The sequence below is a fragment of the Eublepharis macularius genome, chromosome 18 (genome assembly GCF_028583425.1).
Source record: "Eublepharis macularius isolate TG4126 chromosome 18, MPM_Emac_v1.0, whole genome shotgun sequence".
Classification (NCBI taxonomy): Eukaryota; Metazoa; Chordata; class Lepidosauria; order Squamata; family Eublepharidae; genus Eublepharis; species Eublepharis macularius.
Genome location: NC_072807.1, coordinates 10,982,095 through 10,995,195, shown reverse-complemented (window position 1 = coordinate 10,995,195; position 13,101 = coordinate 10,982,095). Strand labels below are relative to the sequence as shown.

Genomic DNA, 13,101 nt, shown 5'->3' with positions numbered 1-13,101 from the left:
TCCCTGAAATACACCCTGAGATGCTGAAAGGGGAGGGCACCTTACCACGTATGAAAACAGCACCTGTTCCTCTCCCAGCCGGCAAGCACCTTTGGATGAAGGGGAAGAAGCAGAGGAAGGCGGGAAGCATTTACCTTTTCCATTCCCCACAGGCTCCGGATGGATCCCAGATTCCACAATACCTCCCTTGGCCATCACCTGCATGGAAAAAAGGAAATGCTGGCAGTGGAAATGGCATGTGGGAGGCTAACCTGTTCAATGCCACATGCTAGGGGTGCTACCCTCAGGGCTTGAGGAGGTTCCAGAAATGCCTCTCCAGATCCTGCACAGTAAACTGAAACTTAGAATTCTAATTCTGGATTTGAAGCAATTCCAGCAAGAGAAATAAAATTGCAAGACTGGAAGTAGAAGCACAACAAAGATATGGTATTGCCTGGCCCCAACGTCCAAACCAGTTGTCACAGCAGCAGCTACCACCTATAACTCCAGGACTAGGGCTGCCAAATCTCTGGTGGGGGGCAACTGGTCCCCATTGCCCAATGCAGCTCGTATTGGCAGCATGAGAAAAGTTTTGATTCGATTCCATCAGTCCTTATTGGCATATAACAAAGAAAAGAGGATGGTCCAAAAGAAAAAGAACAAAATATAATATAAAACAGTTGCATGATATCAATGGTTATTTCTGAAACAACTTTATAGCAAGTTGTAAAAACTTTGCTACTTTCTCAGTTATATTGAAGGAGAAATCATTTAAAAGACAGCAAACCTTGAGGGAATCAGAAGAACCCCCTTTATGTTAGCTAAAATAGTGCTTAAATATTTAAAACGAGTAGTGACATAATATAAAAGAACATGTGGAATTGTCTTGATACAAACGGTATTGCAAAGACAGTGCCTGGCCACACATGCTCTCTTTTGAAATCTGCCGTATAAAATCACAGCTGGCAAAGCTTTAAATCTAGCTAAAGGAAAAGCTCAGTGTTGTCGTGGAATTTGCAGGGACTAAAAGTTTGGGGCCATATGATCCACTGCCAATGGAATCTGCAAACTCGAAGGAGAGCAAATTTTGTTAGCCAGAATGTATAGATTTTGGAATTCAATATCCAAGATTCTACGTTTCATCATTTGATATGCCCCCAAAGTGCGAGCATAAACAATCAGTCGAGAGTTTAAAAACACAGCCCCTGGTACTTACCAGAAGTTCTTACTGGAAGTAAAACCACAGTTTCCAGCGATTCCGAGAGCTAATCTTGGCGGCTTCCAGTAAGAACCTTTGATAAGTTCATGAGGGTGCACTTAAAAAATTCTCCCATAATATTGTCCCCCCAACCCTCCCACCAGGTGCCAGGTATTGCCTGGCGACCCTACAAGGGGCTGTGCTCCATCCCCTTCCCTTCCTCTGCCCCCGTCCATGGCCTATCAAGTTAGGAGGATAAGGGAGCCAAGGGCCTGACTGTGCCTTGGAGAGAAGGGGGGGGAGGAGAGAGTTGATTCGCTTGTTTATAATATTTCTGGCCTGCTTTTCTTCCAAAGGGACCCAGTTCTGTTCCCCTCACTTGCTTGACACCTTTTAACATTGAAACCAGATCCCTGCCCACTCCTCTTGCTTTACACAGAGCTGGGCAAGGAGGCTGTCTGCTGCCATTATGGCTGACCTTGGCCCTGCGTCTGATCTGCCATCAGGCGCCTCCAAACGGGCAGTTTCTATTGTGCAGCTTCAACATGCCCAACGGCTCCTCTGACAAGGCAGATAATGGTGCCATTTTCCAGCACAAAAGGGGAGTGCAGGAGTATGTGCACAATTTGCACACATGAGGAAGGTGCCCTTTGCTTCCTCTCTGCCCCCAGCTACCTGCACCTACTTTGGCTCCTGGGGCTAGGGTTCACAGGTGCCTGCTGATGGCGGGCAAACTCCCAGGGGTTTACCACCTTACCCAGTGACCCACCAGTGGTCGGCAGGAGGTGGCAAGCTCCCACAGGTTGTCTGCCACTGGCAGGGACCTCAGGAACATGTGCTGCGCATGCTCCCAATGGGCGTGGCGACGTCACTTCCGGAAGTGACATTGCCACACTGGCTGTGGGAGTATTCCTGCACTTGGTTTGGGGCTGAATCGGGCCCCAAGCGGGCTGAATTGTCCCCGCACAGAATGTGAGAGTGCTCCTGTGGCCAGTGTGACGACGTCACTTCCAGCAGAGACATTATCGTGCAGGCCCCGGAGTGTGCGCATAAGCACACGAAGACCTTGCCACCAGCACAAAGTGAGTGCCAGCCCCCCCTCCCAGTGGGAGGATATAGGGACCACGGCAACCCCACAACCAGTGGGAGATTGGGGGGCATGGGGAGCAGCAGTTGGCAACAGCATGACATAAGGGCGCCAGATCCTCTTACCCTCCCAGTGTGGGGGGGGGGGGGACCCCACTACTCACCTTGTGACACTTCTCGTGCATGTGCAATGCCCGTGAACACTCCTTGTGCGGTGTGATGACATCACTTCTGGGAGTGATGTCATTGTCCCCAGCAGTGGGCATACCCACCTCCAGGCACAATGACGTCACTCCTGGAAGTGATGTCATCACGCTTGTGGGGAGAGCGTCCACTGCGAACTGGACCAGGAGGTTTTTTACCTCTGGGGCCCATTCCCGGGGGCCTTCCCCCCACCCCCCGATGGCCAGGTACATGATGGCTGGGGGAAGAGATGGGAAGCAGGAAATCCCCTGCCTCCACCAGGGGACTGGCAGCCCTAACATGACATCATGAAGTGTCATCATCACGCCTCTCTAGAAATCACCAGAGACCTCTAGAGAGAACTGATGTCACTTCTAGATGCCCCCAGAAAGTGACATTATGCTATTGACCCAATGGCCATTTTATCCCTGATGCCACTTCAGGTAGCAAAAGGTGGGATGAAGGAGCTCCCCTCCCACTGGGGGGGCTGGCAGCCTTACAGAGATCACTAATCCAGCTGGACCAATAATTTCGCAGAGATCTGCTAACCAGCCTCAGAAATCTGTTCTTCAAAATGGACTTTGGATAGGGCCTGGGATCTTCTCTGCCTCTGAGTTCTAGACCTGCTCCAGAAGTTCCGCCACAGTTTTGGCCCATTTCATTAAAGTTAAGGTCATTCAGACTTACCAAATAATAGAAGTGAATCTTCTCTGCTACAGCATCCAGATTTAAGATGTAATATACTTTGACTGGCTGAATATGCCCACAACTTAAGGTCTCAGGAACAGAATCAATATGGATGTAGCTTTTACTTGGTGAATAGCGATAATTTGTTGTTTTAGTTGCACTTTGATGAGAAGGCGTGACCCAGTTCATATCGTAACAGTATTCTGGCGATTTATAAAGTGCCTAATGAAAAAGGGCCCAAAGATTTGGAAATATTATTTATTAATTTATTTTTATCATGATATGCTGTCTTTCTGCCACAATGACATTCAAAACAGCTTAAAATGCATTCAAAGCAAGGTTAGAACAATGTAAAATATACTGTAGCATGACAAAGAAGCAAAAACAAAAACATCAGTAAAACAAAACCTGGTAACTGTTGTAGCAGAAAAGAGCAAGAGTCCGGTAGCACCTATAAGACTAACAACATTTGTGGCAGGGTAGGAGCTTTTGTGAGTCACAGCTCTCTTCTTCAGATACTGTGACTCACAAAAGCTCGTACTTTACTACACATTTTGAACATCTCGTAGGTGCTACTGGACTCTTACTGCTTTCTGCTGCTATAGACAGATGCCCATCTTGGTAAGTGTTGTAAATTTGAAGCACCTTGCCTAAAAGAAAACACATAGTGATGTGAAAATAGCCATAAGCTCTGCATGCTGTGCTCAGGAAGGAAACATATTTTTCTAAAGACAAATGTTAGGAAGAACAGAAGATTTTGGCTCCACTGGCAAGTGGGGAAGATGGAAAGTTTTAATATTGCCGGCTGCAAACCCTAAAGATAATAGTGCAAAACGTTGTAGGAGAATTTTGGTGGGCTTTAGAGACATTGCCCCTCAAACCTAGGATTGATCCCACAGGCTCCCACCCAATTGGGAGGGAAAGAGTTAAAACAGTTTGTCTGAATGAACTACCCATTTAAGATCACTGCTGGTAAAAAAAAAATGCAATGGTCCTGGGAAAACCATCACTTCTCTATAAGGTCAGCTCTTTGCCCAAGCCACATATGTGGCAGCTTAGACTGGCACAATGCAGAGGGCACAATGCTTCCCAAGTCTACACATGTGGTGGCTGGCTCCTGAGGCGCTGCTAGCATTAGTGGGGCTCAGGTTGCTCCCATGGGAGAGGCTGATGGGCAGTGTTCCTGCCTGAGGTGGCAAAATACCTTCGACCATCCATTCAGCACCCTCAATGCCACAATGAAAAAGGGCACCCTCAATGCCACAATGAAAAAGGATACAAATTAACAGGGCTCTTTTTCAGGGGGAACGTGGTGGAACGGCATTCCGGCACCTCTTGAAAATGGTCACATGGCCAGTGGCCCCGGCCCCTGATCTCCGGACAGAGAGGAGTTTAGATTGCCCTCCATGCCACTGGCGCGGAGAGCGATCTAAACTCCCCTCTGTTTGGAGATCAGGGGGCGGGGCCATCGGCCATGTGACCATTTTGGCCGAGGACGATTTAAACTTTAAAAAACTCCCCTCCCCCCTGTTCCAGCTGACCCAAAGTGACGTCATTGTGCGGTCCTGAGTTCCACCACTGAGTTCCAACACCTCTTTCCCCAGAAGAAAAGCCCTGCAAATTAAAGAGCAAGAAGTGCTAACAGAATGTCCTGCGTTTGCATTGCATTCAACTTGGAGTTGAAGTCTGAGCAGATGTGAGCAATATTATGTGCAAACATGTCACAATGGGCCAGAAAGACAATCCCTTGGGTGCGCTACATCCAAGAGCTCCTTCATCACCCGGAAAAGTAGTGTTGCTGGACAGCACTTGGTAGATCCTCTAGGGGCAAAAAAGTAGCCCCAGCCATGACGCATCACAACCACAGCCCAGCATCCCACAATCTCCCATAGGAAAGGGGCAGGCACTCCCATTCTTAGCAGGCCAACAATGAATGGAAGCATTCCCAGGCTGCGTTCAGACATAAAGAAAAACCATGGTTTATTTTAATGGTGAATAGTTCACGGAGCAAGGTTTGGGCTTGCTGGCAACCACTCAAATCCTTGTTTGTCTTGACGATTGCCAGTTTCATTACCTCTGCTCTGGCCAGGTGTCTCTATAGGCGGAGTGTGTGTGAAGGTAGCCCAAAGGAATACACCAGGATTAAGCTATAGGATGTTGACATTCATATATCACTCAAAACCAAAGCTAAGGCCAGTTTCACACCATGAATTCAGATCCTGGACCGTTTCCACACGTCTTTCCTCCTCACAGAAAACCACACAAAACTCACAGAACAACAGCATCTTCAAGGCCTGATTGCCTGTCATGACTCCGTTTCGTGGCATGATGACTTCAGAAATCGCACCATGAAACGGAATCATGACGGGAAATCGTGCCATGAAGATGCCGTCATTTTTTGAGTTATGCACAATTTTGTGCAAGGGAAAGATGTGTGGAAACAGCTGTCAGGTCTGCTACCCACAGTACTGTCATATTATTTTCCCCAGTTGTGTGTTTCACTACTGTAACTTTCCAGTGTTGTTTGTCTGCAGGTTTCAGAAGACAGCTGTGGTTCCCAGGACAGTCTTATCGAGCCTGGCTAGCCACAGACCTTGGAGGAGTTACTTTCACATTCCCAAACCTCTACAATAGCTGGACATATGGGGGGGGGGGGTGGAAAGGAGGATTTGATATACTGCAGCATGTAACTAACACACCATTCTCAACAAGGCTTTGTGTTCAGCCAGAAGCTTTGTTTGGATTACCGATGGACACTTGTACTTTGAATATAATCTTTCAATAAATAACCTTTGACTCAAGAGACCTTGGATTTCTTGCTGCAAGGGGGTAGGAGATGAAATCAGAGTAACTTGAACTCCATAGACTGACAACAGCCCTGGTTTGGCAGGTCCCAAAGCCCTGTTCTCAAGGTACAATGAACATACTTTCGATCTGTGCATAGGGTACATGTGATTATTCTTTGTATCTGCAATAAATTATTCTCATGCTGCTGTCAATGCATGTGTGATACAAGCCACACATGTATCCAGGAATTGGTCCCTGATTTCATTTGTAAAGTGAATGTGTATTGGCTCTTTCTTACAAACAGATGTAGGCACATTTAGGTAGGATGTACGTGCATTCAATGTAACATGTGGACAGAGCTCAAACAATCACAGTTAGTGAAATGGTTTGTATTTGGACAATTATGTTAACTCTAGATAATTACAATTAAACCAAGGTTTTACCTCTCATCTGAAGTGAGCTGAACTGTAGTTAATAAGTCAATTTCAAATGATGGTTTCATACAATACCTAGAGGACTGAACTGAGAGCGAAAATACATGTCTTTCATGGACATCTCCCACCCCTTGCAGCACGAATCTTTCACTTGGGGATGCTCAAGTGAAAGATTTTATGTGTATTCCTCAATTCACATGCAGGCTGTTCTTGCTTAACCCATGTGAATGCTGCTTTCCTGGGAGCTCCCTTGGTCTGATTGCATCTGCAAGTGATTCCGGAGGGCAGAGCATCAATTCAGCTCCATTTTTTCTGCGAGAACAAGTACTGTAGGCTCCTTTGACTTGACAATTTTCATTTCTTTAAGGTGTTAGAAAGTGTCAAGATCTACGTTTCAATGAATGGATGTGGGGGAAACTGGGATACTTTTTGCAGTTGAGGAGGAACTGATATCGAACACATGAATGTACTCATGGGGAGCAAACTGAAGTGTGATTGTGCCAGGAAAGTTGGAGAGGGGAGAGGTTTACTTGAGAGTCCCTAGGTACTTCATAACATGTATTTCCATCCTTAGTGGAATGGCCTGTATTTGGTTTCAAGTGTGGTGTGATCAAGGTCAAAGGTGAGGAACAACTCAGAGAACTATTCCAGCCACACTCCCACCATTTGATGGGTAATTTCACAATATATTAAAATATATTTCCCTAAACATGTTTTTAAAAGAGAAGGAAATGAAACAGAGAGCATGAAAGTGACTGACAGTGAAAAGACAAATGGAGAAATGGTGGCAGAGAAGAAAGACAAAAGGAGAAAGGAACTGCCAAGTTGTCTCTATTTACCCTCTGGCATTGTTTATGGAAATGTTCTTGATATTGACTGTACTAATCTCACACTGTGTAATTCACCCTGAGTTTCAGTGAGAAAGGTGGGCTATAAATGAAATACACAAAATAAATAAGTAAAATAAATAAGCGAGAACAGCCCCATTCCCCTTCCAATTGTCTGAAAAAGACGATTAAGCCCAAGCCATAAGGCTATTTTTTAAACAGTCAAATCCAAGAAAAACTCACCTCTACTTGAATACTCTGTTCTGTGAAATTGTCAGTGTTGATGAAAAACCGTGCTTTCCCCTGGCCATCAGTTTCGTAGCTGGCACTGTACGGAGGCATCGCAATACGAATCTGGATTGTTTCATTGGCCATTGGCACACCAATGCCATCCACCAGTTTCACCTAAACATGCAAAGCTGTGTGAGTACTGCTGTGACTATATTGATTCTAGGCAGCCTACAGGGCAATTTTGTGGATAGGTGAATTCTGATCTCATCAGATCTCAGAAGCTAAGCAGGGTTGGCCTTGGATAGGCCGGGAGAGCCTGATCTTGTCAAGTCTCAGAAGCTAAGCAGGCATTGGTTAGTACTTGGATGGGAGACCTCCAAAGAAGCCCAGGGTTGCAGAGGCAGGCAATGGCGAACCACCTCTGTTAGTCTCTTGCCATGAAAACCTCACCAGGGGTTGCCGTAAGTCAGCTATGACTTGAGGGCATTCTCCACACCCGAGGGATGCTAGAACTTGGCAACCCAGAGGGGCTGCAGCAGGTTTTTGATTCACAGGAACACCCGGAACTGTCTTCTACTAAGCCAGACCCTCGGTCTGTCAAGGTCACTATTGTCTCCTCTGTCTAACAGTGGCTCTCCAGAGTCTCTGCAGTAGGTCACCCGACACTTTCAACAGGAGATGCTGAAGGTTGAACCAGAGACCTTCTGCATATAAAGCAGACACTGCACCACTGAGCCACGGCCATTCCCTAAGGAAGGACAGAGTGCCTGAGGGGCTTTGGCCAGTCCTGGTCCAGTAACACTTCTGTTGTGCCTTACCGTCACAAAAAGGGGGAGCCCAGGCTTGTAATAAGAATCCAGTTCTTCAATAGTAACTTTGCTGAGAGTGGAGGTAATCCCAGTGGAACCCGTGCCTGTTAACTCCAGCCCTGCCAAACCCAAGCAAACAAATTACACACACAAACAAACAGGGTAACCACATAACATTTCTTATCCTGCTCCCACCTGCCCGATCTGACTTCCCCGGCAACTACTGTTCCTTTCCACAAGCACAGCCTTGCGTGCCCATACCTGTGCCTTCTTCTATGAGCTCGGCAGTCACCCGGATGCTCATGTCGTATCCTTTCCTCTTCAACTGAAATATGTTTGTTTTCACTACCCGAGTGAGACATCCATGTGCATCTGTCTGCATCCAAAGAGCCCCAAAAGCAACAAGTTACCTCTGGTAATGTACTCACTACCCGTGTCTTGCCACATCAGTAATCATGCAAGGAGCCGTCCATTTGTCCCTCTGCCCTTTCGTCTGCGGCATGCATAACTCCTCAGAAAATGAAACCAGGAGCCTCAAAACTGGCCACTGTCTTAAGGCTAATGGTGGGGGTTGCAGTGCCAAACAGGAAGGGGATTTGACCCATTTCTGTGCACCCTTTTGTAATTTCATCCCTTGCAGAGTTTTTTGACATTGCAGGACAGCGATCTAGCAGGAAGAGAGGAAGGTATTCCTAACCTTTAGAGAGAAATTCTAAACTTTCGCAGCTATTCTCTTCCAGCTTCTCCTATCTCTGAGCTTCTCTTTTGATCAAAAAGGTATTGAAACAATGCTAGGTTAAAGATCAACACTGGAGTAAAGAGGAATGAAGAAACAATAGGCTCTGGAGCTCCAGCTATTACAGAGCCACAAAACGGTCATTGTTCTTTCTGCGGGACAAAAAGGCCACCCCTGCAGTTGTGAGACTCACCTCACCGCTGAATTCTTCACATATAGCCTCTGACATTCTTACATTACAGTAGGATCTGCTTTCAGCATATTTCCGGCAGACCCCAACCTTCATCAGGCCAGGGACTGGCTTCCCATAGGTATACCTGTCACAAGACACAGTCCATAGCAGTGACAACAGGAGAACACAGACTGGTGCGAGGCCAAATGTTAGTAGAGGAAGAGCCCTCTTGAGCCAACAGGCATCTCATCTTCCATTCCAAGCCAAAATCACCCCTCACACTGTCCTCAATCACTTCAAGGACCGTCAGCCCCTCACTGGAGATCCTGTGGTTCAAGGTTCGGTTGGCAGGGAGTCAAAGGCTGGTGGCCTTTGGGGTTCATGTGAAATGGCCTTAAGAGCAGGGCCAGCGCGCCCATAGAGGCCAGGTAGGTGGTGGCCTCAGGCGCGAGGGCACTGGAGAAGCGCCGGAGGGGGTGTCGGGGGCGGAGGCATGCGCCGCGGAACTGGTGTGGCAGGCCTGCAGCTGCTGCATGCATCCAGTCAGCCCCATGCTGCTGCCACCACATGCCCCCAGCTGGGCGCAGCAGCCACGAGCCGCTGCTGGGGCAGCGTGCAAAGCACGGAGCAGCCTCCGCCTGCCACCCCAGCCATCTGCCGGCGAATGCCCCCGGCTCGCGCTGCACGATGACATGCGCAGGAGGGTTGCCACAGGCGCCAGAAACCCTAGCGCCGGCAGTGCTCAAGAGGATACGAGACAGATGGGCAATGAAGAGGAGGAATTTAGCCAGGTCTCACTTACGTTCCACAGGCAGTCACTTTTAGTTCCTCATTGTTAATTGTTATGATCCTGGGCACCTTCACAGAGACCTCATATTTGGGCAGCACTAGAGAAAGGAAAGAAATACCAGCATAAAAGACAGGACATTAACAAATTGCAACTGATTCCCCTGTCCCCAACAGTGCAGAAATACTAAATAAGGCCAAATCCTCACTGAAGTAAAACGGCTCATTACTAGTAATGAGAGCCAAGCTGTGCAAAGAACCAAGTTTGGTGTAGTGGTTAAGAGCGGCAGGACTCTAATCTGGAGAGCCAGGTTTGATTCCCCACTCCTCTGCTTGAAACCAGCTGGGTGACCTTGAGTCAGTCACAGCTTCTCGGAGCTCTGTCAGCCCCACCCACTTCACAGGGTGATTGTCTGAGGATAGTAACAACAACATACTTTGTAAACCGCTCTGAGTGGTCATTGTCCAGAAAGGCAGCTTATAAATTGTATGTTTTTTGTTGTTGAGGCGTAGCTGGGTGAGGACTACTTTCACCTGACACGTTTCTCTTCTAAAAGGTGAGGTTTTATTTGGTTTCAGAGGGGAGAATTAGAATCTTCATCTTGCAGTTGAAAACGGTGCAGCCACACAAGATGGGAACCAGCTGCTATGTCGTTGACCTCTACTACAGCCATGGAACAATGACAACACCTCCCATTTGTATTGTATTGTATTGTATTGTATTGTATTGCATTGTATTGTATTGCATTGCATTGCATTGTATTGTGCCTTCCCTGCAAGCAGGCTCAGGGCCATGGTGGATTTGATTTAAATCAAACTGATTTAAATCACGATTTAAATCACTAGTCATTAAGGCTTTCATAGTTTTCTACATAAATCATAGTTTTCTACATAAAGACTAATTCTTGCTGGTATAACTTTAATATGCAAGTAGATGCCTGCCTTACCGATAGGTAAAGGAACTTCATTAAAGTATTCCCAAACTGGGTCTCTTTTACGGCCTGCGGCCATTATAGGTTTTTTCCTCCAAGGAAAGAATGTGATAAACCTCAGGTCATACACACAAAAGAGCCAAAGACTTGTGCAGTATTGTGCTCAAAAAGTTTCACTTTCATTTTGTACTGCTTGCCCCTCCCTCCTCACACTTAGTTTCTTCTTGTGCAGATCTATTCCACTCCAAACAATCAGAAAAATATTGTTTCTATTCACTGAACTTCTTGAAACTTAGCACTGGAGGGGCTGATTCTGTCTTCATAGGTTTGTAGAACAATAGGATTAAGGTCTTTTTCTCAACTCTGTTCATGTTATAACATTTTTGCTGTGAAGAAGAGACATGTGATCTCTGCTGAGCTGACACAAATTCAGTTTTGAGAACTGCAAAACCAAACATCTGTGATAATATCTTGTAGGCAGAGATACTGCCCAATAATCTTACAAAAACCTCTGGAAGAGCATGACATTGTGAATGGATTAATGGAATTTATTTACCAAAAAAATTAAACATATACAGCCTTATTCTACATAATTAAAAACTAATCTTTATTTCATGATGGAATAACCTTTGGATGGTAATATATTTTCCTCAAAAAGCATTTTATTTTAAAAAATCCGATTTAAATAAAAAAAAAATTGATTTAAATCAAAAAAATCTGATTTAAATAAAAAAAATCTGATTTTTTTGATTTTTTTAAAAAAATCATTGATTTTTATCCACCCTTCTCAGGGCAGATAACAGCATTAAGAACATTAAAAACATTCCATATAAAACATTTAAAAGCATCATACAAAAATATAAAAAATAGCAGCACTCTTTTTCCTGATGGCGGCAATACAGTTAATAACAAATAATGCAACAGTATAATTGAACATAGCAGCAGCTTAAGAACAGTGGTGGGCAGCTCTCATAGGGAGGGGGTAGATGTTGTATCCTCCAGCCAGTTGAGGCCCTGCCTCAGCCATAAGCCTGGCAGAACAATTCTGTCTTACAGGCCCAGTGGAAAGATAGTAGATCCTGCCGGGCCCTAGTCTTGGTAGACAGAGAATTCCACCAGGTAGGAGCCAGGACTGAGAAAGCTCTGGCTCTAGTCGAGGCCTCCTTGGAGCTAGGGACTGATAACGATTTCTTTCCTCCTGATCAGAGGGTCCTCTGTGGAATATACGGGGAGAGATGGTCCCTCAGGTACACTGGCCCCAGTCTGCACAGGGCCTTATAGTTCCTGAACCAAGACCTTGAACCTGATCCGATGCTCTACTGGCAACCAATGCAGCTCGCGCAATATTGGTGTAATATGCGCCCTATTTGGTGCTTTCATAATGATGCGCGCTGCTGCATTTTGCACCAGCTGTAATCTTCGGGTCAGGCTCAAGGGTAGGCCTGCGTAGAGCGAGTTATAGTAATCTAACCTAGAGATGACCGTTGCCTGGATCGCTGTAGTTAAGTCACAGGTAGACAGGTAAGGGAAAAGTTGCCTGGTCTGCCGCAGGTAGAAAAAAGAAGACCTGATAACTGCTGTGACCTGTGCCTCCATTTTCAGGGAGGCATCTAGGATCACCCCCAGGCTCTTAACCCTTGAAACTGGCACAAGCTGTGCCTCATCGAGGGCCGGGAGCCAGAGTCCCGAATCCAGTCCTCCGTGGCTCAAGTACAGGACCTCCATCTTTGTTGGGTTCAGTTTCAGTCAACTCTGTTTCAACCAATCAGTCACAGCCAGAAACGCATGTTCCAGGACATCTGGGACTGAGCCAGGCTGGCCGTCCATCATCAGATACAGCTGGGCGCCACCCAAGTTTGAAACTTTGCACCAACTGGGCAAGGGGGTGCATGTAGATGTTAAACAATAAAGGGGAGAATATTACCCCCTGCGGGACCCTGCACACCAATGGGTGACGGGGTGACTATTTCTCCCCAATCTCCACCCTCTGTCCCCAACTGTGGAGAAAAGAGACAAGCCACTGTAAGGCAGTCCCTTGTATCCCCACATCGGCGAGGCGGTGAGTCAGAAGATCGTAATCGACTGTGTCAAACGCTGCCGACAAATCCAATAATATCAGCAGCGCTGAACCACCTTGGTCCAGTTTTCTGCGAAGGTTGTCCGTGAGGGCGACCAGCAGTGTCCCCATCCCATGTCCTGGCTGTCACCTGGACTGAAAGGGATCTAGGGCCAAGACATCATTCAGAAAACCCTA

At 46.6% G+C, this 13,101-nt stretch overlaps 1 protein-coding gene across 1 annotated transcript in view; it reads right to left on the bottom strand.

Moving 5' to 3' along the window:
* LOC129345291 (alpha-2-macroglobulin-like) overlaps positions 1 to 13,101 on the bottom strand; it is a 78,202-nt gene that overhangs the window by 48,205 nt on the left and 16,896 nt on the right. Inside the window, exons 7-13 of the mRNA XM_055002350.1 lie at positions 9,932 to 10,016; positions 9,151 to 9,274; positions 8,483 to 8,597; positions 8,231 to 8,340; positions 7,425 to 7,586; positions 3,134 to 3,355; positions 135 to 198 (exon numbers count right to left, since the gene is read on the bottom strand). Coding sequence (XP_054858325.1) covers positions 135 to 198; positions 3,134 to 3,355; positions 7,425 to 7,586; positions 8,231 to 8,340; positions 8,483 to 8,597; positions 9,151 to 9,274; positions 9,932 to 10,016 — 882 coding nt within the window. The remainder of the gene's footprint in view (positions 1 to 134; positions 199 to 3,133; positions 3,356 to 7,424; positions 7,587 to 8,230; positions 8,341 to 8,482; positions 8,598 to 9,150; positions 9,275 to 9,931; positions 10,017 to 13,101) is intronic.